The following is a 23639-nucleotide window of genomic DNA, read 5'->3' as shown; positions in this document are numbered from 1 at the left end:
CAAAATTGGGTTTGGACGATAATATTATGTAGGTTTACGCTATAGTCGATTTTAGACACACTAAGACTCTTCTGTAAAGGTACTTTTTAACCCTTAGACTCTGTATCACCAATACTGTAGTATTGTTTAAGTAGGAATCGTCCCAATAAAGAACGATGCCTGACTAAATACCTTCTCTAAAAAGCATCCTTCCATTTAAATATGTATACTTACTCTCTAATAAAATGTTCACCAAATGACAAAATAATCTAATAGAGCAGTCATGTATACAGTTCAGACAATCGAGGTCCTAGGTTTGTGTTCACCTGAGCCCGGCCCTCCAAATATAGTAATATCAAAGAGGTGAACATAAGTTCACTCCCTAGTCTATACTAAATGTATGAGATATTTAAAGCCTCATAACTCGCTTGTTCTTGCTGCTCTTTTTTGATAAACAGGACATACAGCTATACAGGTGAAGGTCTTGTGAGACTGGATCCTTGTCATACATAGCCAATAGGCCCATTACATGCCATAAATGGTTTGTAGTAGAATATAGTGTGGACTGGACAGTTAGTTACATGTAGTGTGAAACATCTTTTAGTGATGAGCTCTCTGAGTTAAGGTCTTGATAGAAAATAAGACAGATTCTTTTTGATCCCAGTAAGTCTGCCCTCATGCATTAATGTTTTAAAAACAAATTTTATAGAATGAGTCTAAATCTTTGGTTCAAGGAGTTTGACAAACAAATGGAATGATATGAACACATCTAACAACTCACCCCTAACCACAGATAGACCACACTGGATGGTTTGATCTCTGCTGTAGTGTACATGTTATCTGAGAGAAGATAGTTTGAAGTGAACGATTCATCTGAGCCCTATGAGGGAAGAAAAAGTGGCATAATGTATTACTGCGTCATTTAAAGGAGGTAGGAAATGATTTGCCTACGGTTTACCCTCTCAGTTAACAGAACATGTATGTTCCTACAGTTATGAAATAAGTGAGATTGATCAGATAAAACAAGCTCCATTCAACTACTGTAATAAAATGTACATCAGCAACAAAATACTCTAATAGAGCAGTCACTGCTGACGTTGACATAATCAAGGTGTGCAGATAACTGAGGATAAACCGTATGAGTATTTGCTTTATAGTAAATAGCTGATAGAGGATATGCAGATGTACTGAAAATATTCTAACAAACATCTGATTCTTAAACATGTCATGATGGTGAACGTGTGCTGTGGTCTATGGCAAAATTGCAAATCACTTCTTGCATGGACAGTAGATCAATTACGAGCACCTTTTCCAAAGCAACCGATTCTTCAACCTGGAAAGCAGTGCATGTCGAGTGAGAAGCTCTACCCATAGCTCTAGCAGTGAGTTATTGTCTGAGCCATATTTGCTACCAGTACTTTTGTATGGAATTCATGGTAGTCACTCACTGTCAAGAATTTTTGTGGTTTGGCACCATCCACATTTAATGATTGATTTTTGCTCAAATAATGAAGTACACATACCCTCAACTATTTTACAAAAGGAAAAATTAACAGGTCCAGACAAAATATGTGCTAGCCCATAAACTGTACATAGACAGGATTTCATATGTACAGTGGTGTGTGTTGTGTTATTGTGTAATTAATAACGTCACCTGCAAACTTACAATTTCTCAAATGTGTCATTTGTATACAAGTGACCTGTCACTTCTCAAAGGAGGTTGGAAGCATACAATAAACTCTACAAAATAAAATTCTTGTAACTTACAAACTTGTGATTGTAAAGGCAGCCAACGTTGGTCATGGTACTCATCTCTCTAACCTTCTTGGTGACACAAATCGTTTTTGTCGGCTCTCACCTTCTACCTGTTTTTAAGTCTCGTGCACTCCCCCTACCTGAACACACAAAACTGCTTTTTACATTCTGAGGAGTCTCCTAAGTGCTACTGTTGTCTTAAGCGAAACTTTTGTCTTCATCTTTCTTGTTCACCAAAAAGAGATAAGGATGCACATGACATACCCCAAGATCTCATGTGATCTCTAATGAGCTGAAGCTTAAAAAGCAAGAGAGGTTTAACAGGACTCAATCATGTTACTATACTTGCTACAGTTTCATCAATGCAGTGGTATTTCAGTAGCCCATTATGAAGTGGCTCATTCTGCTTTTCAATATAAACTCATTAGGACTTCCAACCTCCTCTGGTCACCTGTCAAAACTTTAAATCCCTATTTGTGCACAAGAAAATTTTCCACCTGCTTAATAAAGTTAGTGTGCAATAAATAAGGTCATCTATCTACCCGAAAATCCCAATATCTATACAAATGATTAAATACTGTAGCCTGTATAGCGAATCAGTGCAAAAGCATACTTAGTAATTATCTGACTAGATCTGCTGTTACGGATCATGCAAACCAATGATGAACTCTTTTAGCAAACATTCAGAATCAAGAACTCAATAGAGAAGCCTCCCATCACCCAAATATTTCATTTTTGAATGGAAAAAACTTGGCCAGAGGACTGTTCATTGTAGCCAAGGTTGCACCATAACCATATGCAATATGACATACTTGTCTGCTCTTTAAGAACTGCACAGTATCCAAAGTCTTCTTAATATCTGGGATTTGTGTAGTCAATCTGTATTGGGATCAGGTCACAGTAAGCACAGCAGAATGGATGCCTCACCTTTTCTTCTTCTGCTGCAAGTTGGCATCCATGAATCGATATTTGTTGAGTTGTTCGTCTAGTTTCTGCAGTACTGCTGCTCCAGACTCGTTCTCGGGCTTGCTCATGAAAGAATCAACATCTTCCTATGAAAAAAGTCCAATTCTTTGCCTAGTAATTCATTAAGCAATGCTTACTAAAAATATTGCTTCAGGTATCCCTGAGTGTGGCTTTCTATTCTCTTTTTCCTCTCGCTTTTCCTGTTTTTCCTCAGCCATAAGTGCTGCCCACAATCGATAAGTATTTTCTCTTCATAAGCACGTGACTTGTGCGAATTCTTGTCATGGACGTTAAGCTGTTTACTGGAGCGTTATTCCCGTTGGTTGGGCTAGGCACTTGGAAAAGCAAGGAGGGAGCCGTGGAAACAGCGGTCAAAGAAGCTTTGGATGTTGGTTATCGCCATATTGACTGTGCAGCGATTTACGGCAACGAGAAAGAAATAGGGAATGCGTTGAAAGAGAAACTGGGAAAAGTGTGCGAGCGAAAGGACCTCTTTGTCACATCTAAGTTGTGGAACACCAAACACGCAGCAGCTGACGTCCGCCCCGCCTGTGTGAAGACCTTACGAGACCTGGGACTGGATTATATCGACCTTTACCTTATCCACTGGCCTACTGGGTTCAAGGCTGGAGGTGAGTCCTTCCCAAAGAATCCTGATGGTAGCATAATCTACTCTGACACTCATTATTGTGAGACATGGGGAGCAATGGAGAAACTGGTGGAAGAAGGATTAGTCAAGCATATTGGATTATCCAACTTTAACAGCAAACAGATTGATGAGGTATATATTTATTGTATTTTGGGATAAGCAAACTGTGTGTATGTGCTTACTTGGTACATGAGATCTTGTTCTAACACAGAGACAAAGAATGGAACGCATGCTACACTGCCTCGATATCTTGATATTGGGCTGCTGAATAATTGTCAAGTAATTGTAAAGTTAAAACAGGGCTTCTATACAAAATGTTGGTAGTCAGCCATATGTGAGGGCAGAAGGTGAAGACTACAGCTGTTGTCAAGGTCATTCTAGGATAGCTGTGGTCAAAAGACAAAGCATTAAAGACTAATCTACTAAGTTATATGTAACCCACTGAGCAAGGACCTGACTTGTTTGTATTTTCTTTAAAACTTATTTTATTATCTAGAGAACCAATGAGCTGTTAAAAGTTTCTGGTTAAGTACTTTTAGGGTTATAGCAAGAAGAGAAAAACAATCAATTTGTAGGGTTACTGTATTTGGCAGATCGACGGATTACGGATCGACACCACATGATGAACATATTCTACTGCTCATTGAAGATGTTTATAAGCATTGTGTCAGTATATTATCTATGATTAAATATACTTGATTATATTGAAGTATTGAAGCCTAAGCCAGGTAGTATTTTTCTTTTGTTATTCAGCTAGTTGGGGACCGGGTGAGAATAATTACAGCCAGCCCATTCCGCAGCTGTAATCCTACGATTATTCTATAATTTACCTTCTTTTCTCATGGGAGGAGAGTGTGCCCTGGCCATCAGACCGCTGAATTGACCGTTCAGAATCTTCGCCTCAATAAAGAAGATTGTCAATAGCTAATCAGCTCGCCAAGTTAACTTACTCAGAAGTCGATAAAATCCATAGTCTCCTCAAACACTGGCTAACGATAGCACCAGATAAGTGGACTATATACGTATGACCGTAAACGGCCTTAGCTAAATCCGTAAATCTGTTGGCATTTTAGTGATGAAGTGAAGTGTGCAGCGTTTTGTCATCATTAGTAAAATAATTATTATACCAAGTATACTACAACACTGACACAATACGGTTCAACAGGTTTACAAAGTGCTATATATTTCATCTGTACTTGTGTAACTAAACTGTTTAGTAATATAGTTTATGTTAATCGCTTCTTCACACAGATCATGGCAAAGGCTAAGATCCAACCAGCAGCTTTACAAGTGGAGTGTCACCCTTACCTCATACAGAAGGAGCTAATCGCTCATGCTGCTAAATACAACATCATCACCACTGCTTATAGTCCATTGGGCTCACCTGACAGACCATGGGCTAAGCCAGGAGAACCATCTCTTCTAGAAGATCCCAAGATCGTGGAGATTGCTAAGAAGTACAACAAGTCTGCAGCTCAAGTGTTGATCAGGTTTCAAGTGGAGCGTAAAGTGGTGGTCATCCCAAAGAGTGTGACTCCTGAAAGGATCAAGGCTAACTTTGATGTAAGTCACATCATGTTTAATATGTACTGTCGACTCCATTATCCAGTTTCTCGTGGCCTGAATCATCCATACTAAATGTATGGGTTATCTTACAGCTTCATAACTCAGCTTGTGTCAAAGTGCCTTCAGTCCTGATGTTTAAGTGGCTTACCTGCACTTCTAAATTTAGGCACCTGGCCTATGCAACAACAGTTATAGGAAAGAACAAGGAGGTGATGCAAACTGATACAGCAGAAATGGGACCATTAATATAGAAGGGTAATATTCTATCTCTGTGAATCAAAGTTTTGCCACATATTCACTGACTCCAAAGTTTCCTGGTACGTTTGCTGTGTACGTGAAGTTGCGCACAGCTGTTGCAAAGGAATTGATATCCTGTATAATTAAGAGAAAGCCTTAGTTGATAGTCAATTATCAGAACTGATATAGGTGAAGGGTGTACGACTGTATGTATACGTATATAAGAGGTCAGATGAAAACATTAACTCTGGTGCCATCCTTCTTTTGATGCAGTATGTGTGGGTTTACCTGTCACAATAATGTTACAAAAAAGTAAACAACCGAGTGTATAAGGAAAAATTAGTTCGATTAGGGATCGTAGAAAAACAAGAGAGGTCACCCGTGACTGAATTAGGGATTACATGTCTACTAGTATATCTGGTGGTGTATGTGACCTCCCTTGTTTCCCATGTTCCCTAATCAAACTTATATTTGCTAATTTTTCATTGTAGAACATACAGTCCATAATAAGTAGATAGCTAAAATGCTCTAACTGAATCATTTTGTTCGGATAATCAAGGCTTAATAATCGGCTCCACAGAACTTACTATTCTATTAGTAAGCTGGTTCCAGATTTTAAATGGAGTATGGTTTTTTCAACATGCTGAGAAAATCACACAACTTTGTACACCTGTAATACCTGAGTGTAAAACTCTCCATGCATATGTATTTGCTAACACAAGTTTCAATGTTTTTTAGGTGTTTGATTTCAGCCTCTCAGCTGAGGACATGGCCACGCTGGAATCCTTCAATCGTAACTGGAGGGCTTGTAATCCAAGTATTGTGGTGAGTGTCTAGTACTGTCTCTAAGCTATGTTCGTTTCTTATTGTGTGTTAGGTTGATGGAAAGTCGGTGCCCCGTGATGCTAAACATCCCTTCTTCCCATTTCACTTGCCATATTGAAGATGATCTAATCATCATTAGATTGTTCCATGAGTTTTAGTAATGACTTTTGTATTGTCTACTTATTGACATTAATAATTATTTTGTTTGATTGTTAAACCCACAATCGCTTTTTCGTTGATACTAATATCCGGAGTTATACTGCTCCTAATGGAGAAAGGCCACAGATTATTCGCGGCGTTTTCTTCGCGTTATTTAATCACTCCTCGTAGTATAACAAGGACTATTACTCGTGTACAGCGTGCCTATGGGTCAAGTGCGAGTGAAGAAGCAACCTTGACTCTTCATACTGGAGCTCGCATGCCCCTGGTTGGATTTGGGACATGGAATTCTCCTCTAGATGTAGTCAAAAGAGCGGTATTAGCTGCTCTAGATACTGGATACAGACACGTGGATTGTGCCGCTTCTTATTACAACCAGACCGCAGTAGGAGAGGCGCTAAATGAGAGACTTAACAAGATTTGTACGAGGCAGGATCTATTTATCGCCTCAAAATTGTGGAACACTTATCACGCTCGGGATGACGTGCGTCCCGCGTGTCTGCACACTCTAAAAGAGTTTGATCTTGATTATCTTGATTTGTACTTGATCCACTGGCCGATATCATACATGAGGTCAGATGAGAAGGTACCATTACTCCCTGATGGTAGTGTGGCATACTCGTATGTCCATTATACTGAGACGTGGGCAGCTCTGGAAGAACTGGTGGATGACGGATTAGTACGACATATTGGACTGTCTAACTTCAATAGCCAACAAATCGATGAGGTAGTGTAACTGTTGTGTGGGTATACATGCGTGTGTATGTGCATGTGTGAAGTACTGTATAGCGGGAAATTTTCAAAAGGTGAAAATTTTCTTTTAAAATGAAAATGCGTTTTCGAAAATAATTTATCAGAAATAGCTAACTAGCTACAAGAACCAATGTTACACCTTAGAAGTGATAATTAAGGGAATATAAACGAAAGTTCTAGTGTTTGTTTTCTACTATACCAATTAACTAGCTATAGACCTCAGGCTCTGCATGGCCACAGGAAGGCAATCATGATTTAACTTTGTGATCGCAAGTGACATCACAAGTCCTGCCTTGAGAGAAAATATAGCCTGAGTGAAAACAGCTGGAAGGACTGAGAAAGCCAACTAGTTGTGGCTCAATGTGTAGGCCGTTTGGATTAACATTAAGTCCAAGCAACGGTTCAAGCTAGCTACATGTACAAATGAGGAAGAGATAACTAGACATGATTCTACCAAAGCCAGAAGGGCATTTATCAGTACTTAACTGCGCAGTATACAGTGTATATTCTACTGTATGTGATTAACACAACCATTGCTAGCTTTCTAGTGTGTAGAGTTCATGAACAACCCTTCTAGTCAATTATCTAAGGTGTGGTGCAATAAAGAGGATCCATTTCGATTTATTTTTTTTCGAATTTTTTTTTCAAGCTCTCGAAAATTCAACCTTTTGAAAATTTCCTGTTATGCGGTAGTTTGAGGAATGGTTATCAGTTACAAGGTTCAATACTCTAGTGATACCCAGTTAATGTTGCTGTTGATGTTTACTTGAACAAGAAACTTTTATCTAAGTTGTCCCAGTCTACAGGACCTAGTTTTAACTGGGGAAGTAGTGAAAATGTTGATTTAGTTCTGTGTGTGTGTGTGTGTTTGTTTGTTTATCCATCACAATGGAGTGTCAGACCACTGCATAAATCACCTGTTGATGAATATTGTATGTAGCTATATAGCTACAGTTAGCCAGCTGGTAGCTAATGGCAATCATAATTTTGAAGCTTAATTCATTAAACAATAGTCATCATTTTGGCTCCATTTGGCGAATGAAATTTCTCCTGTTGGCACTACAATTCACCAGGATTAGCAGCTGGATAAAATACAAAACAATAATTTATGTAACTGATGCTATAAAAGACCTTACAACTGCAACAGCTCGCCAATATTCTTCCTCTACAGCTTGTCCAGCAACATTACACACTGCTCCTCACCATTAGCATTAGGGATGGTAATGTTGGGTGTGGTCACTTGTGGTGCAAGCTAATTAACCTGTCAGACAACTAATGGCTTTGCATTTAACCACTATCAAGTGTATATAGTAAAAATGGTTCATGGTGGGAGAGCAGTTGCAATCTTCTGCTGTGCTTTCAATCACTAATGTTAGCTAGGTTGCACGTGCACAAATTTGAACTTCACTTATGTCATTTGAATAATGCACCCTTTGAACCATTATTCATTCGTGCACTAGTAAAACTGGTTAACCCATAAGGTCAAATCTTGTCCCAAACTGACCTCTGATGAAGCTCTCAAGCTCAGTGCCCCCCCCCCCAACAACAATGATAGCCATAAAATTGTGTGTTATTATGTAGTACTTGGGACAGCTACACAGAAACACATCTGATGGTTATTAAATTCACCACATTAGCTTTCTTCTGATAATGTCAGCAACATTGAAACTCTGGATCCCAGACTGTGTGGCTCCTCTAGACTGCAAGCAAATCACCACCTGGTCTGGGATTTTTAACCCTTGGAGTGCTGGGGGTTACTGTAGTTGTCTTGTGCAACTCTGTGCGAATTTATGTTACCACTTTAACTGCTATGTGCTTCATTCATACACTGTAGGTTAAAAACAAGGTGACACTGGGCTTCTCTTGATGGGTTTAACAAATGAAGCATGTAGATTGTTCCACAAATGCTTTGTTCAAATCTTATGACGATGTTTGCTGTTCATCTTGGCCTTCCTCGCTTCTTGATGTAGTCTTGATATACAAAAGTGATAGCAATAAATTCTTTTCAACCGTAGTAGTGTATTACAGTTAGCAAAACTTCAGACGAGAGATTGACAAACTCAGGAACGAGATTTTGATATCTTTACGATTTCAAGTGAGGTTTCAAGATTCCATAAGATCTTAAAGTTTACTGGTGGACAACTTTGAAAGTCTTGTGGAGCCCGATCATAGCAAAGCACAGATATAATAGCAGGAATGGCAGCCTACACTTTGAAATACAAAGTTTCTAAAGTCTGCTTACAAGTTACACACCTCTAACAATATTGACAGCTTGGCCTGTGGTTTGGGTACCGAGCCATAAACAGAATATACAGTACCAAGAAGTGGAGGAGAGAGAGGCAAACTTGACTGTCTGCAAATGCTTCATGATCACCATCATTAATTTTTAAGATGCTAAAATATAGAAAACTTGATATCGTGTTCTACGTACCTGCTCAAGAATGCTTTACAACTAAAACTGAATCTCATACATATACCTTGTACTCTGATTTACTAGAATGAAGCACTATACCCATCCCATGGTTGTGTGTGTGCGTGTGTGTATTTGTTACTGTGTGACTTGAGACTACAGTTGAACCTACTAATCAAAAGTGTTCTGATTATCAACTATCAAGGTATCCTTAGTAATGAGCTCGAGGTGTCCTGATTTCAGTGGTCTAAATGTGTGTCCTGAATGAATGGATCCTACTAATGTATGATTGTTTCAACTGTGTACCTGTTACAATGTAGTGCAAGCAAGTCATTATTCTATCACAAGCATTTCATGTTGGATTTGTTGTGACATGTTCAATTTGGTTGTTTTTACAGATCATGGCAATGGCCAGGATACAGCCAGCAGTATTACAAGTAGAATGTCATCCCTACCTCAATCAGAAGCGGCTGATTTCTCACGCTGCCAAATACAACATCATCACCACTGGTTACAGTCCACTAGGTTCACCCGAACGACCATGGGCAGAAAAGGGGGAACCAACCCTGATGGATAATCCGGTTGTGATTAAAATTGCTAAGAAACATAACAAAAGTCCAGCACAAGTGTTGATCAGATTTCAAATGGAGCGTAAAGTGTGTACGATCCCAAAAAGCGTGACTCCTGAACGGATCAAATCTAACTTTGATGTAAGCATCAAACCTTGATTAGACCCTTGATTTATATTCTTGCTTATTGCAGGTGTTTGATTTCTCTCTGTCACAAGAAGACATGACTGACCTGGAATATCTCGACTGCAATTGGAGAGGTTGTATACCATCTGATGAAGTACGAGTTTTGTTTGTTACTTGTTTGTTTATAATAATGTGGTTTTGTTTACAGATTGATGGAAACTACATTGTGAGAGACTTTAAACATCCCTTCTATCCATTTCATATTGCCTATTAAAATGTGTATTACTGAATAGTTCTATGCATATTATTATAATATAACAGGAGCTTATGAGCCGCGGCGAATTTATATGCTTTAATCTCTTGGTTTGCGGAATCCCACGTGATCACCGGAAAACAGCTGACGTATCGTTGACTCTAATATATCAAAGCGTACTTCACACAGGTGAACAAATACGAAACATTTTTTGGCTCGTCTTCTGGGAACCATGGCTAGTCAGATTCGCGTCTTGTTGCAAAACCCGACCGTTAAGTGGATATGCAGGTGAGCGAAGTTGGCTTACATGTACATTAAGCCAGCAAATTCTTTACGTTTTTTCATGGGCTGTGAATATTAACTTCATCTCGATACCGTCCACCCCTCGACTACTTCAGTACGGTAAGCAGTGTTCGTAGTTAACATCTAACACGTAATGCACTTATCAATGCCACGTCCCAGACCCGCCTACCCCAGTCCAGGCGGAATGGGGAGGGAAATTACGAGAGGTATAAGGCGAATTCTCGTACCCTGGGGGGCAAATTCACGTTACAGATCTCGTATTTTTATGTTCACTGACATCATGTTTGTTGCAAAATCCTGGGAGATGGCTGAGTGGCATCACCTAGTCTTGCCCCCGGACCCTTGTGGTCTGGGGGGCGAGACTATAGTGCCACCCAATTTGGGGTTAGGTGGGGCGTGGCATTGATAAGCATGTGGTTATTGTAAACACATCTTGTTTACTGTAGCATTTCTGGGGACCAAGTAAGTTTATTTGTTTAATAACAGTCACCAAGCTTGTATGATATGAACCACTAGTTGCTAATTGGGGTATCCCTATTGCTGCCATTACTGATGCCTACTACAGGGGACCAGAAATTATCAGTGGTAGAGTGACAGTAGGTAAGTGTGTATGTGTATAGGGGAATTTGTGATTTACGCATACTCGAAGTATACGGAATATAAAGGTTTAGAATTGGTTGATAATGTTTTTAAAAGCTTTCTAGCGAGATATGTAGAAAGAAAATTCACCAAGAAGGCGGTTTTGCTTGTGCCCGTGCCTGATACGGACATTGGCATAACAGCCTTACTGTTGAAGCTTCAGAGCTCAAACTCCCGACGCAACATTGCTGTGAACTGATTAACAACAAGTCGTGTTCAATTACAAAATCGGGTTGCTTGTGTAGTGGAAATATCGACTTCAATATCACCATGCAATTCCAATGGCAAAATTGAAGTCAAGGTTTCTGCTGAGCAAGCAGCCCGATTTTGTAATTGAACACGTCTTGTTAACCAGTTCACAGCAATGTTGTGTCGAGAGTTTAAGCTCTGAAGCTTTAACAGTAAGGCTGTTGTGTTAATGTCCGTATCAGGCATGGGCACGAGCAAAACCGCCCTCTTAGCAAAATTTCTCTCAATATCTCGCTAGAAAGCTTATAAAGCATTAGCAACTATTTCTAAACCTTCTTTAATATATAAGAGTATCTGACAGAGCTGCTTTTTCACATTTTGTCTATTTAACTGCCAAGTTTTATACATCCAGTGTCGTAAATTTTTGCGATGCATGAAAAATCCATAAATATGTGTTATTCACAAATTCCCCTATAGATTGGCTCAAGGTCTATGTGTGCAAAATCCAGGCATGTGGCACATAAGGTGTGCCTACTTTTCAAGCATGGTACTTTTTATGCTGTTGTGAAATTTAGCTATTATTACGCTTTGTAATACAGTTACAGAACTTAGATATTGTACTGAAATATGACCTGTTTATATGATGGGATGTAATTTGTGCCAACATGCCATGTTTTGCCCACTCAGTTACTCCTATTACATCCCATGTAGCTCTCTGTATCTACTCCGCACTGTTCATGAGGTTTTCGATAGTCGTCAAGCCAAGGAATTTGTTGTTGTTTTCTTGTCACGCCACCAACGAAACTGCACAACTCTTCCAGGGCTACAGATGGTTTGTGTATAAGTAAGTGATACACTAGTTTGGTAGTGAAGTGTTAATATAATATTCCTTCACTATAGCAAGTTGGAAAAGAAACCTACGTCTTAAAAGACGATACTTAATTAATGGACATAACCAGCTACAAGCTTAGCAACTATTTTATTTTGTTTGTAACTTTTTGTGTTCTGTATTGGTTGGTATTGTGCTGATGTATGTGCATAAGATATAAATAACAAATTGTTTACTAAAATAATGTCATTGCTACTGTAACAGACATGCAAGACCTAGTACTTTGAATGGAGTTCAAGAAATGCACTAAATATTAGGCATTTTAATTTTTTGAAAGGTGTTTCTACATGTGCAGCAACAAAACGCATGTACACATTTGGGGAAGGGTGTTCATATAAGTATACTGAACTTTGTGTTAGAAATTCTTTAATTGAGCAGTCATCAGATAGTTGCTATTTCGGTTCACCAGTAGTTGACGTAAATATCTTTAGAAATGTGAGTGTTGGTTATTGACTATTTATATATTACATAATATCAATGCTTAATAAGTTCATGTAGTGTGGTTTGTGTATAACAGTATCATCAACTGGGTGGGGTGGACCACTGCAGGTTGATTTTCTTGCGTTTGTAGTGTATTGGGGTCTTGTGAGGTACCCCCATCTCCTTCAGTATCATACCAGGGGTCACCTTACTATCATACCAGTCATCTTCTTGAGCTGCTGCATCATTGTAGGATGTGTTCATACGACACCTAATATGAGACATGGTATGTACTATACTACATAACTTTGGGCCAACAATAAGATTCCTTGCTTCCCGTCACCGTGAGAGCAATCAGATAGTGACGGTGGGTGGTTAATATTATTAATAACCAAAACTTCATTATTTTGGTGAGCCTTCAAAATGACAATGCACTGTCCACCAGCCAACTTGTTTCAAGCAACAGCTAGATGTCTCAAAGGGCTGTGGCTTTTCGTACGTGTCACAGACAACAGCAAAGCACTTTCCAAGAAATTTACTGAAAAAGTAAAAGGAGTTTGAAACTAGTGAAATGCCTCCCAATAAATAAATAATGGTTTTGATTGCTGCAGTAAGATAACTGAGTGTTACATTATAGTTGCTGACTGCTCTATTAGAGTATCTCGATCTTCAACACAAAAAAAATTAAAATCTTAATTACAATAATAATTACCAATGCAGTAAGCAATGTGGGTGGGTGACAGGAAACAAGGAATTAATAAAAGGCCTTATTGTATTAAGTTCTGTACTATACCAGAGGAGGTTGGCCATACATTGTAACCATGTGATGTGTGATTACACAACCAAAACAGTATTCTAAGCCATGTAACTCACAGAACTTAACCTCAAAACAATGTTCTGCCATCCTAAGAATCCTACATTATCTATACGTCTTATAAAGTAATGCAGCAAATGGATTCATAATGTTGGTACAGTTCTATATACCTACTGTCATGCCCTCTATGAGTGGAACTAATGGTCACACACATGTATGTACACACCTGCTTCTCTTTCTTATATCACTCTCAATTTGTACCAGTTCCATGGCCAGCCATAGACGACAGTCGGTATCATGACGACACAATTGCTGAGGAGTCTCGGGTCTGTCTATGCTCACTCCAGGTAGGGCACCATGATCACAACTAGCTATCACTCTTTGTTCCATACACTGATCCTTGAGTTGGGAGGTCAGTGGGTCATCTAATGGTTCTGTTGGTGCCTATATATATAGACAATCATGATAATAGTCAATATAGTTTATCATAGCACAATAGTTATCCTCGATTACACACACACACACACACACTTAGTAACCATGTCAAGTAGGTCCCAAACATAATAGCTAAGGTGTACTTCATGACCTCATTGATAAGACCACCTCATTATAGTGAGCATGTCAAGTAGGTCCCAAACATAACTAAGGTGTACTTTATGACCTCATTAATAAGACCACCTCATTATAGTGACCATATCAAGACCTCACTTAATGAGACTATCAGGTGTACTGTAGAAAGCCACACACAGGAAAAACACATGGGCACGTGGATACCCATTGCATTCCTTATTACACTAGTATTTTAAAAATTGCTATTTTAAAATGTTAGGGATCTATGCAATAAAAAGTAGTGAAACAAGAGATGAATGATGGTATTACAGCACTATAGCTTGGTGGGAAAGGCATTGAACAAAATTATAGCAATGTGCCAAAATAGGGAATTTCCCACTGAGCTATGCTATTATACCATCATTCATCTCTTGTTTCACTACTTTTATTGTGTAGATCCCTACTACATTTTTTAAATTAACAATTTTTTAAATATTAGTTTGTTTAATTTTTTTGTTATAGCACAGCTTGTTACAGTGTAACTTATGAACTGTTCTATTAGAATATCTTGCATGACCGTTGTATTTGAGTGACTGTTCTATTAGAGTATCTCTAGTCAACCAAAGGGTGTGCAGCTTGCTAGACTGATAAAGGGTGAGGTCATCTTGTTTACTGTATGTAAATAGCTAGATTGTTAAGAAGTGTGGTCTCTGCACTCTATCGCTATTAGTCCGCCTAGATCTTTATTTAATGGGTGTGGTTGCGAACCTATCGCGAATGGGATCCCAATTGCAAAGTTGCAGATATCTAACTAGTATACCTCTTATAGTAGCACCAGGACTGAAGCGTTTCTGAAATCCAGCTCTGAAATAATTCTGTGGCATCTAATATGCTGCTGAAAGAAAGTTATGATATGAAAAATTAACGCTTCAATATAGTTTCGTGGATGAGGAAGACAACCAGCCTGATTGAAGATAAAAGAAATGACAAGGCGCATAGGGCCTACACTCGTCAGAACCACAAAATGCACGTCCCACTGGTGAGTTTGTTATTGTGGCGTAAAATGGTGGCCATGTGCTGCTTTGTTTGGCCTCTAGCCTTGCAACTGTGGTCAGGCAGTGCGGCAGACAGACCAAATTTCAAGTTTCAAAAAATACAAGTTTAAAAAAATTCTATATCCGGTTATCGGTAAGTGTTTTCTTGCTTTTAATGCTGTATTTCATGTTCCAGTCACCAGTAAGTGTTTTCTTGTTTTTAATGTTGTATTTCATGTTAGATGGACTAATATTATTCCGTAAAGGTGGTTTTTGTGGTGTAAGATGTCTAGGATGATTTTTGAAGGCAGAATTTTAAGTGGTGTGTGTCATTTTTGGGGGGATCCCTACTTTACATAGTCCAATACATGTTCACCTTTAGTGTTGAAGATGGTGTTGATAATTGTAAAGCATCGTACTCCCTAGTATCCATTGTGTCCAGGAACACATAACCCTGTAGTGATGATAAAACACTCTAATATAGCATACACCTTCTAGATCAAGAATTTATATTATTATTGAAAGTGTCTAACTGGATTGTACACTCTCAACAACTCAACATGTTAAGTAACACTTCAGTGAGGGGTCAGTCATTCGGATAATATACAACAACAAAATAGCTATCAAATTTTCAACCAAATTTCATATTTCAGGCTTGTCATTTGAAAGGCATGAAATACCTTGCTTGTCATGTGATCAATGCTGTGAAGAAATTCCAGTATTGTTGGCACTTGAAATATGTTATAATTATTTGCTCAAATATTTGTGTGTCATGCATGGACTGACCCCTGATACGTCTGTTCAACACTTGGCCTAATCAACATTAGTACAAGCCAATGATTTGATAAAAGACTCGACATGGTATGCCTGTACAGGTTCTGTGCTGGGACTCTTCCAATTATGAGCTCTTGGTAATAGTAAAACACTTTAATTACCTTCTTGTTCCTATATTGGAGGTATTTCTCAAACAGTTCTCTTTTCTTGTTATCATAATTCTTGTATTCTGTTCCATCCATCACTTCATTGAGCCTGCTGTGTATTGGGTTGAAGACGTTGGTCACCCATTTCTGGTATAACACCTCTTTCTTCCTCTGACCCAACATCTCCTGTACTTCAAAGAAGTCATCAAACTCCTAGACAACAGTACAGATAGTAATTATGAGTATTATGAAATAGCTTTATATGAGGGACAAACTGCATGTCCAAGAGACTAGTAGGAAATTCTTTACATAAAGTTAACAACTACAATACAAATTGTGCTATTGTAAGAATCATAGGATGAGGTCATCAAGACATAATTGCAGTACCAGCACAGAAACATTAGACATTTATGCAGTCAATGACAATAGTTTATTTGTTAATAAAATCTTTACATTCCCGGAAGAGCATGCCCCTAAGTCTTACTGCTTTCGTATTTACTCTGATGCCCCTGGAAATGACAGCATGCATGATATGGTGGTGACTAGGCCCAGCCTATTATCACGGCGTAGTTCTGAGCATAATAACCTGAAGCATCATGCTAGCACAATAAGTAGAATAATTTTGCCATGCTGTCAAAGTATGTCATTGTGAGAGATCAGCATACATACTCTAAGACTAGACAGTATGTCAGTAAACAGAGTAATCAGTTAAGTATATAAGTTTGTGTGATTACTATATTAGGGCTTAATAGTATTAGACCGCCAAATGTGAATATTTTTTCTGTTGGTTGGAAGCCAAAAGTCACTATTGCCTGTTCAGAACATGAGGCTAAAACTTTGAGCATAATCACTGAATCGAATTGTTGAGTACTGCAGCACAACATACAGTGTAGCATAATAGGTAAATTTAATATAAGTAAGGGAGACTATGTGCTTAGCTATACACACTCGTGATCATTCTCCCATACCTGTTGGAAACTTGGTTCCTCCATCCCTTACTTGTATTATGAACCGGGCCTTGAATTACAACTATAATATTGCATATACTATTGTATGATACGAAGATTATAGGCAATCAGTCAGTGTGCATCCACAGGATAGCTGTGAGGGGTTACTAGTAATCAGTTGAATGATCTTCGAACAAAGTTTATTAGTAAAATTAATCCTCAACTCAGGAGCTTGTATATTTTGCAGATTGGTTGAGTCATTTGCTATGGCCAATTCTGTTAAAATCAGTTGCGAATCAGTTTCTATAAAGGGGTGTGGTTAATAGTTAGTAGTCATGATTATACAAGTGACAGAATTAGCGGTATGTGATATAACTAGCATGTTAATATTATTGCTCAAGTACATGTTAAGGCAGTGATGCCTTACTAGTGCTCGTGAGAGATCATTAGCTTTCTTTGTAGTCACATTGACATGCAAACACTTACTTAGCTATACACACTCATGATTATTTTCCCATACCTGTTGGAAGCTTCGTTCCTCCCTAGAGATGTTACTACACAGTTGCAGTGCTGAGGCTAGCTCTAGGTCTGGTGGAAATTCCTGCAGGCCTCGTGCTGCCTTAGCTGACAACCAACGATCTATCTTGGCAATATCCAAGTAAGGAGAACTTCGTTGTCTGACATTTCTGACTGGTGCAACCTGCAAAAAAAAATATTAAGTATTGCAGTGGATGTGCAAACCAAGGGTGGGTCTGCTCACTCACCTTATCTGTTTCTACATCTTTTCCTGCTGGAAGGCCAACGTGCTGTTTACTTTCCGTGTCCAATAGCTGCGCGCAAAGCCCAGGAGAATGTACCGTAATGGTGCCAGCAGTTGTCATGGTAATATTGCAGGCATTTATTAGAGCAATAAATTTACTACTCTACTCCTAGATAGTACACCATCCGGATACGGAGACCAAAGTTTAGCGGAAAAGGACTGTTTATCTATTGATTCAAGCGTTTGTGTCAACCAGAGTTACTTCAGGATGTTATACGGTTAGTAACACATTCATGGATTATATAAACGCCATCTAAAGTCTACTATGTTGTGGTTTAGTCGCCAAAGGTGTTCGGCGAACGAGTCACAGTCTATGTCGCTCTGCTTTGTGTTGACCGGCAATCGGGCATGCATGGCTGTTGACGTGATGAGCATGTTGCTCAGTTGATCTTAAAAACTTTATACACCTATTAGTGTCGTGTTGCAGCAAAAGCTAAGTGGGCTCGCAGACCTCTCAACTTGACTTGGAACTGGAGTTGACCTTGAGACACCCCCCATGCATGGCCTCATGCAACAGTGGGGCTCACACGCACACAAATTTTATTAATACAGAATGTCAACAAGCATGAACCAGCTATACTGCATACATACTGCTGTTATTTGCAGCTTATTTCTATGCTCTGTAGTGTTAATCTACACATAGACCTGGAATTCCAAGCCATAAGTCTGCTTATTCAGCTTTATGCCTACCTTTGTGATGATTGTAGGTACCACTAATCCTATCACTCGGTCCGAATCTGGCCTCTGCTCTAGCACATGATGTATTTCCTGCCGTCTATCTTAGTAACCAAGTCCATTCGAAGTTGATTAATGTTAGAAAAACTTATTTACTACTAAACAAAAAGGAGAAGTCACCTTACCATGCTGTAATACAGCCTTGGGTTACAAGTTGGCCCTAGTCTTTTATAGATTTGAGCACCATAAAATTTAAATATTTATCACGTGAGTACCATTCCTTATATTGAGGTGACAAAAAGTTTTCAAGTGGTAGATTGAGTTTTGTTTACAGGTGAAAACCTTGAGAATTCATTTCTTGGTATCTTGAGAAAGTAGCACCTGACTGTGAGACCTTGAGAAGAAGCCCAAAAACTTGAGTCTCGCAGTGAAACCGTGAGAGTTGAGAGGTCTGGGCTTGGTGATTCTGAATAAGGTGTGTAAGGCTACCAAGCCTACTCCAAATAAATTCGCTGTTTCCTCCAGGCATATATGCAGGCAGGCAGTCCATTAAGATTGGCAGCTTTTCAAGCAATTATTTGCCTTGTACAACCATAAAAGCTACAAAAAAAATCATGACTAAGCTTGTTTGTGCCTTCCTTTTTAAAATAACATGAATTTGAAATTGGTACAGTATGTAATGGAGCATTTAGTAGATGGGAAGCATAATTTATTTAGCATAATCACATGATAGTGATTAAATGTCCTGGAAACAACATGAATAAAACCATTTTGATGTGCATGAACTTTCGTAATATGAAGCAGCTAGTGAATCTTCATGGATTGGCCTTATATTTGAAATAACACATGTTGTGTATTTAATGGAGCTTCACACACTTACAGCATCACAGTTAACAAGACTGAAGGTTTTGAGTGTCAAATTTATTAGTAAATTGTTGTTTTGCAAACATAATAATGATAAGACACCTGGTGAACATTTCCACCTTGTCTTAGGAATGATGGAGGGTGGTGGTTATTGTTTGGTTGCTGGATATCTGATATTTGAAGTGACTTTAATGTTTGCAGAATTTAACAAGAAAGAAGACATGTGAAGCAGTTTCCACCATATTTGTCAGTAAGGCATCTCAAGTGGATGAGTTGATGCTATGTACAGCTAATTAGATACCTCATTTACCAGCAATGTGGATAGTTCAGGTATGACACTTTGATGTATAGCTAGCTAATGTGGCATGTACTATGGATAATGATAATGTGCCCAGCCAGCCACCTACAATGCACATTTGAAATTTGTACACATTATTGTGGCAAGTACTCAATTAACTAAACACATATACACTGTCTTCCACCAACTGACTAGTTTATGGAAGGATGGGGGCCAGATGATAATTATTACAGTGTGTAAGATGGATTTTTCAGGGGGTCCAGGGATGCAACTCTCAAAAGCTGTAGAACTTTTTTTTACAATTTAAAGGGTTTTACTATATGAACAAAATGCTGCTATATACTACAATGTTTCCAAACTTATTTCACCAGCAGAGCCAGCACCCCCCAACTTACAGAATTCTTGTGCACAGTATACGTGTCATGAGTGCATTGATTACTAAGCGCTATCCTACTGTGTGTGTATAGTACAAGACAGTACCATATAGAGGGAAACTTTTTTGGCAGGGGAAACTTTGGTGAATTTGGCAATTTGCTACAAATTCACCAACATTTAACCTACCAATTGTTAGTAGCATCTCACATTACTGTCTTTATAGCTAAACATTGAGTTTATTTTGCCAAATGCAATTTAGCTGGCTATTCACCAAAGTTTACTCCCGCCAAAGTTTCCCTCTATACGGTATAATTACCGTACCATTTTTAAATTTAAAAGATAGCTCAACTGTTAATTGTTGAAGGAAAAAAAGGATTGCATAGGAAAAATACGTACAGTAGCGCCATTTTGTTATATTTAGTAGCTATAGACAAAAACTGTTATGATGATTTTGAAAAGCTCTGACTGCATGTGGTACATGTATTGTCAGTTCATGGTAGAGATGTGATCCTTGTAATTCAGTGAACTTTTTGATTGTTCTTCAGATCTTCTTTTACCTGTAACATATTAAATATTGAAACTGATATGATTAGCTGCACATGACTCCATTGTGTATCACTATAAGTTACATGCATGTACGTAGAGTATGATGTACCTTGTGTAATCCTGAGGGTAGTGTGTGTGTTACTGACTGTGTCATCAACACTGTTACACCAGTGACAATGTTGTAAGGTAATTTCCCACTGGTGTGACCAACACACAATTGTGAGTGTTCACATAATCCAGTTGCTTGTTGTTGGGTAACTTCTTCTGGTATGTCTCCCATTATACTTTGGCAACTGCAATGAATACGTAATGATATACATAGTTAATGTTTAGTACAGAATTGTTTTAGTTTAAATACTAATAACAGGCAATTTAGTTAGCTACATAGGAGTATTCAAGACTGATTGTATATGTAAAATATTTTCATTATCTCACGAAGTTAGGTTATACTATAAATGATCTAATCATTTTACATTATGAAGTGGATATGGAATATGAACATGAATGTGAACGGCTATTTTACCAGAACAATTAAGGCCATTATTTACCTAGACTATCAAACACACCAGTTGTATCGAGGTGAGCTAGCATTCGACTTTAGGGCATGCGTCAGAGGAGGCGGACATGATTTAAGCGCTGCTAAAATGTTATACAAATGGTTCGTTTATAACATGCTGAAGAACACTAAGCTTATGATAGGAGTTACCATGCAATATTTATTACTGCTTTGTATGGCATGCAAAGTGCTGAGGTAATTGCACACAAGCATTGTTAATATTGCCATAAACCAAAGGGCACACGACAAGTAGTTTGCCTTGGGTCTTGTACTTTAGAGCATGTGAAAAGTAGTTATTAGGGTTAAGGTTGGTTAGTTTCTTCTTCACTCTTGTTATAGAAGTCACTTCAGTTGGACGTCTATAAGGTACAAACTAAGGGAGAAGGGTAGCTGCAGCACTGGTGGTACAGTGGTTATGAGTATGGGCTATGAGTACGGACCCTGGTTCGAGTCCCAGCTCTGTGTTTTTCGTTTTCTTAGGTTTTTGTCGAAGTTTTTTTTTTTTTTTTTTAATGCACGTGACTGCTGGCACTATAAAACCTGCCTTTACATTACAGTAGCTACCAAAATTATCATACAGTGTAGTAGTACTATATGGATTATGAAAGTTAGGGCTTTCTTGCCCAAGAATATCACCCAAAAACCAGCCTCACTTTTCCTTCACAACAACTTGACAGTACTGGATATGCATAGCCAAGCCCATAAATGTCTTCAGATATTCAGAGCGGCCCCAAGTCCTTCCAACAGGTACTGTATCTACATAATTGTCTGCTAGTAGGAATTAGACATCATGTAATTTTCATTACACTTGTACAAATAATACCAAACTCACGATATGCTTTATGGTATAAACTAAGAGTCAAAGTATCTAATATTATTAGTTTTATTACCCTAGATACAGTACATGCAGCACATTTCAATGCTGTTACAAATGATTTGGGAGCATACTGTATGTTATTTGGCAATAGTATACACCTTGTGCAGTTTGAACTACGTATAATGACAATTCACTTCATTACTCTCGAGGTATATACTGTACATTTTCACTCAGCACATGCTACAGTGTATATGCATGAGCATACATACACACTCCACATGCATGCAAACACACACACGCACACACACACACACACACTGCACACAGTAGTATACACATACCCACATGCATTACACACTGACACACCCTGATCATACTATAATATGCTACAAGATTGCATATTAATCACATAGTGGATTATAGCAGAAATATTTGGATCAGCTAATAGCTATGTGGTTTGGTTACTCTTAATGCTGTAGGTATGTATCAGCTACAAAAACATGGTCTGTTCCACACAAATCTAATCCTACTGTTCTGCTGTTGTTAGTCATGCAACAATTTACACAATTGCTTCATCAAATGCTTAGGCTGCTTAGCACTTAGGGATAACTATTCTTATACACATATATATCATATGGTACAGTACAAGTGTTAACATTAATCTGCAAATACTTACAGTTGCTCCAGTGTGACCAGCAGTTTCACAATTCCTGTCTATACATATGATATTAAAACTGTATAATGTGTAGCTATTTATACTACCAAAATTCATGACATCACTGTGTGACAACAATGAAACCTTTAACAAGTTTCAGGCTAGTAGTAACAGTGAAACCTTAAACAAATTTCAGGCTAATAATATCATACCATATTGGCACAGTAACATAACCTCAAAGTACATGTAAACATGTGATTGTAATAACAGTTGTTGTTGTAAGACAGGATGTTGGTGGTCACTTTGGTACCACCCTAAAGCTTCCAGCAGGCAGCTTCCAGCTACATGGTATGCTTCATATGGTACATTCATTACTCATTTCAATTGGCTTCTTGTATGGCTTTACTGGGGTGCCTTAAATAAATTAACTGGGAAAGTCTGTTTTCCATAGGCTCCAATGTATTTTGATATCACTTTTGACTAGCTGTTGATCTCATATACTTTGGTGTAGCAATTAGTTATACGGATTTTCAGAAGCTTCTGGTTGTTGCATACATAAATTATCTTGCTGTATTTGTTTAAACATAGCTTCTAACTGGCGATATCGATAATCCCATTTGTGATTGACCTTGAGAAGCTATATTGTGAATAGAGTGACACCAAATTCCTAATTTAGACAATTGTTACGGTAACAATAAAATAGCACTCTGCCTTTATTCTTGACCTCTAATGAAGTTAAATCTCTATGTTACTGCATACCACTGTTAAAAGACTATGGCTAGGTGTTGATGATGTATTAAGAGTTATTGTTGCTAGTCTGATCATGTTTGCTTTGAATTTTTTGCCATAATTTTTAATGATTTAGGAAACACTCAACATTTTTTGTGGTTATTATTTTAGCCTTAAATAGATGTTACTATTATTTTTACATCCATTACCAAATCTTCTATATATATAAAGCTGAAAATGTCTGTCTGTCTGTCTGTCTGTCTGTCTGTCTGTCTGTCTGACGGTCACGCTGCTTACTCACCAGACTTGGCGCGAATCGACATAGTCTGTGCTGATAATGAAGCGCTCATCAT

At 38.3% G+C, this 23639-nt stretch overlaps 5 protein-coding genes and 2 long non-coding RNA genes across 8 annotated transcripts in view; 4 read left to right on the top strand and 3 right to left on the bottom strand.

Moving 5' to 3' along the window:
• The window catches only part of LOC136259099 (prefoldin subunit 3-like), a 25050-nt gene extending 22065 nt beyond the window's left edge, over window positions 1-2985 (bottom strand). For both annotated transcript variants that reach the window (XM_066052523.1, XM_066052524.1), the window contains exons 1-4: window positions 2838-2985; window positions 2662-2786; window positions 2547-2613; window positions 761-859 (exon numbers count right to left, since the gene is read on the bottom strand). In XM_066052523.1, the coding sequence (XP_065908595.1) occupies window positions 761-859; window positions 2547-2613; window positions 2662-2786; window positions 2838-2918 (372 nt within the window). In that variant the 5' untranslated portion in view covers window positions 2919-2985. The remainder of the gene's footprint in view (window positions 1-760; window positions 860-2546; window positions 2614-2661; window positions 2787-2837) is intronic.
• On the top strand, window positions 2935-6194 carry LOC136259097 (aldo-keto reductase family 1 member A1-like). The gene is made up of 4 exons (XM_066052521.1): window positions 2935-3481; window positions 4601-4912; window positions 5891-5977; window positions 6030-6194. The coding sequence occupies exons 1-4, from the start codon at window positions 2984-2986 to the stop codon at window positions 6093-6095; spliced, it is 963 nt and encodes a 320-aa protein (XP_065908593.1). The 5' UTR covers window positions 2935-2983; the 3' UTR covers window positions 6096-6194.
• A 51-nt stretch (window positions 6195-6245) lies between these two features.
• LOC136259096 (aldo-keto reductase family 1 member A1-A-like) lies at window positions 6246-10317 on the top strand. Its single transcript, XM_066052520.1, has 4 exons — window positions 6246-6863; window positions 9698-10009; window positions 10062-10148; window positions 10203-10317. Exons 1-4 carry the CDS (start codon window positions 6246-6248, stop codon window positions 10266-10268), a joined length of 1083 nt encoding a protein of 360 aa, XP_065908592.1. The 3' UTR covers window positions 10269-10317.
• A 162-nt stretch (window positions 10318-10479) lies between these two features.
• On the top strand, window positions 10480-12468 carry LOC136258443 (mitochondrial pyruvate carrier 1-like). The gene is made up of 6 exons (XM_066051754.1): window positions 10480-10535; window positions 10610-10649; window positions 10997-11012; window positions 11067-11150; window positions 12090-12222; window positions 12279-12468. The coding sequence occupies exons 1-6, from the start codon at window positions 10480-10482 to the stop codon at window positions 12304-12306; spliced, it is 357 nt and encodes a 118-aa protein (XP_065907826.1). The 3' UTR covers window positions 12307-12468.
• A 239-nt stretch (window positions 12469-12707) lies between these two features.
• On the bottom strand, window positions 12708-17887 carry LOC136259098 (protein FAM228B-like). Its single transcript, XM_066052522.1, has 6 exons — window positions 17716-17887; window positions 17472-17651; window positions 16020-16217; window positions 15461-15538; window positions 13728-13945; window positions 12708-12958 (listed from the first exon to the last, which is right to left on the bottom strand). The coding sequence occupies exons 1-6, from the start codon at window positions 17830-17832 to the stop codon at window positions 12790-12792; spliced, it is 960 nt and encodes a 319-aa protein (XP_065908594.1). The 5' UTR covers window positions 17833-17887; the 3' UTR covers window positions 12708-12789.
• LOC136259100 (uncharacterized) overlaps window positions 17796-23639 on the top strand; it is a 60144-nt gene continuing 54300 nt past the window's right edge. The window contains exons 1-2 of the long non-coding RNA XR_010703192.1: window positions 17796-17989; window positions 19440-19640. This is a non-coding gene — a long non-coding RNA (uncharacterized lncRNA). The remainder of the gene's footprint in view (window positions 17990-19439; window positions 19641-23639) is intronic.
• Window positions 20333-22647, bottom strand: LOC136259101 (uncharacterized). The gene is made up of 3 exons (XR_010703193.1): window positions 22579-22647; window positions 20639-20822; window positions 20333-20540 (listed from the first exon to the last, which is right to left on the bottom strand). It is a non-coding gene; the product is annotated as an uncharacterized lncRNA (long non-coding RNA).

This window comes from Dysidea avara, chromosome 6 (assembly GCF_963678975.1).
Source record: "Dysidea avara chromosome 6, odDysAvar1.4, whole genome shotgun sequence".
In the NCBI taxonomy this organism is placed as follows: Eukaryota; Metazoa; Porifera; class Demospongiae; order Dictyoceratida; family Dysideidae; genus Dysidea; species Dysidea avara.
Note: the sequence above shows the minus strand (reverse complement) of the source record. Positions and strands in the feature narration are given on the sequence as shown.

What these genes read in the sequence shown, in the direction of transcription:
- LOC136258443 (XM_066051754.1), top strand. Translation starts at nt 10,480, where the DNA reads ATGGCTAGTCAGATTCGCGTCTTGTTGCAAAACCCGACCGTTAAGTGG. An exon ending in ACCGTTAAGTGGATATGCAG is followed by an intron (nt 10,536 to 10,609) that starts GTGAGCGAAGTT and finishes GTGAATATTAAC; the next exon opens with TTCATCTCGATACCGTCCAC. An exon ending in CAGTGGTAGAGTGACAGTAG is followed by an intron (nt 11,151 to 12,089) that starts GTAAGTGTGTAT and finishes CATCCCATGTAG; the next exon opens with CTCTCTGTATCTACTCCGCA.
- LOC136259098 (XM_066052522.1), bottom strand. Translation starts at nt 17,832, where the DNA reads ATGACAACTGCTGGCACCATTACGGTACATTCTCCTGGGCTTTGCGCG. An exon ending in TCCAATATAGGAACAAGAAG is followed by an intron (nt 15,539 to 16,019) that starts GTAATTAAAGTG and finishes TCATCACTACAG; the next exon opens with GGTTATGTGTTCCTGGACAC. An exon ending in GATATAAGAAAGAGAAGCAG is followed by an intron (nt 12,959 to 13,727) that starts GTGTGTACATAC and finishes GTCTCATATTAG; the next exon opens with GTGTCGTATGAACACATCCT.
- LOC136259097 (XM_066052521.1), top strand. Translation starts at nt 2,984, where the DNA reads ATGGACGTTAAGCTGTTTACTGGAGCGTTATTCCCGTTGGTTGGGCTA. An exon ending in ACAGCAAACAGATTGATGAG is followed by an intron (nt 3,482 to 4,600) that starts GTATATATTTAT and finishes TTCTTCACACAG; the next exon opens with ATCATGGCAAAGGCTAAGAT. An exon ending in CTTGTAATCCAAGTATTGTG is followed by an intron (nt 5,978 to 6,029) that starts GTGAGTGTCTAG and finishes ATTGTGTGTTAG; the next exon opens with GTTGATGGAAAGTCGGTGCC.
- LOC136259096 (XM_066052520.1), top strand. Translation starts at nt 6,246, where the DNA reads ATGGAGAAAGGCCACAGATTATTCGCGGCGTTTTCTTCGCGTTATTTA. An exon ending in ATAGCCAACAAATCGATGAG is followed by an intron (nt 6,864 to 9,697) that starts GTAGTGTAACTG and finishes TTGTTTTTACAG; the next exon opens with ATCATGGCAATGGCCAGGAT. An exon ending in GGATCAAATCTAACTTTGAT is followed by an intron (nt 10,010 to 10,061) that starts GTAAGCATCAAA and finishes TGCTTATTGCAG; the next exon opens with GTGTTTGATTTCTCTCTGTC.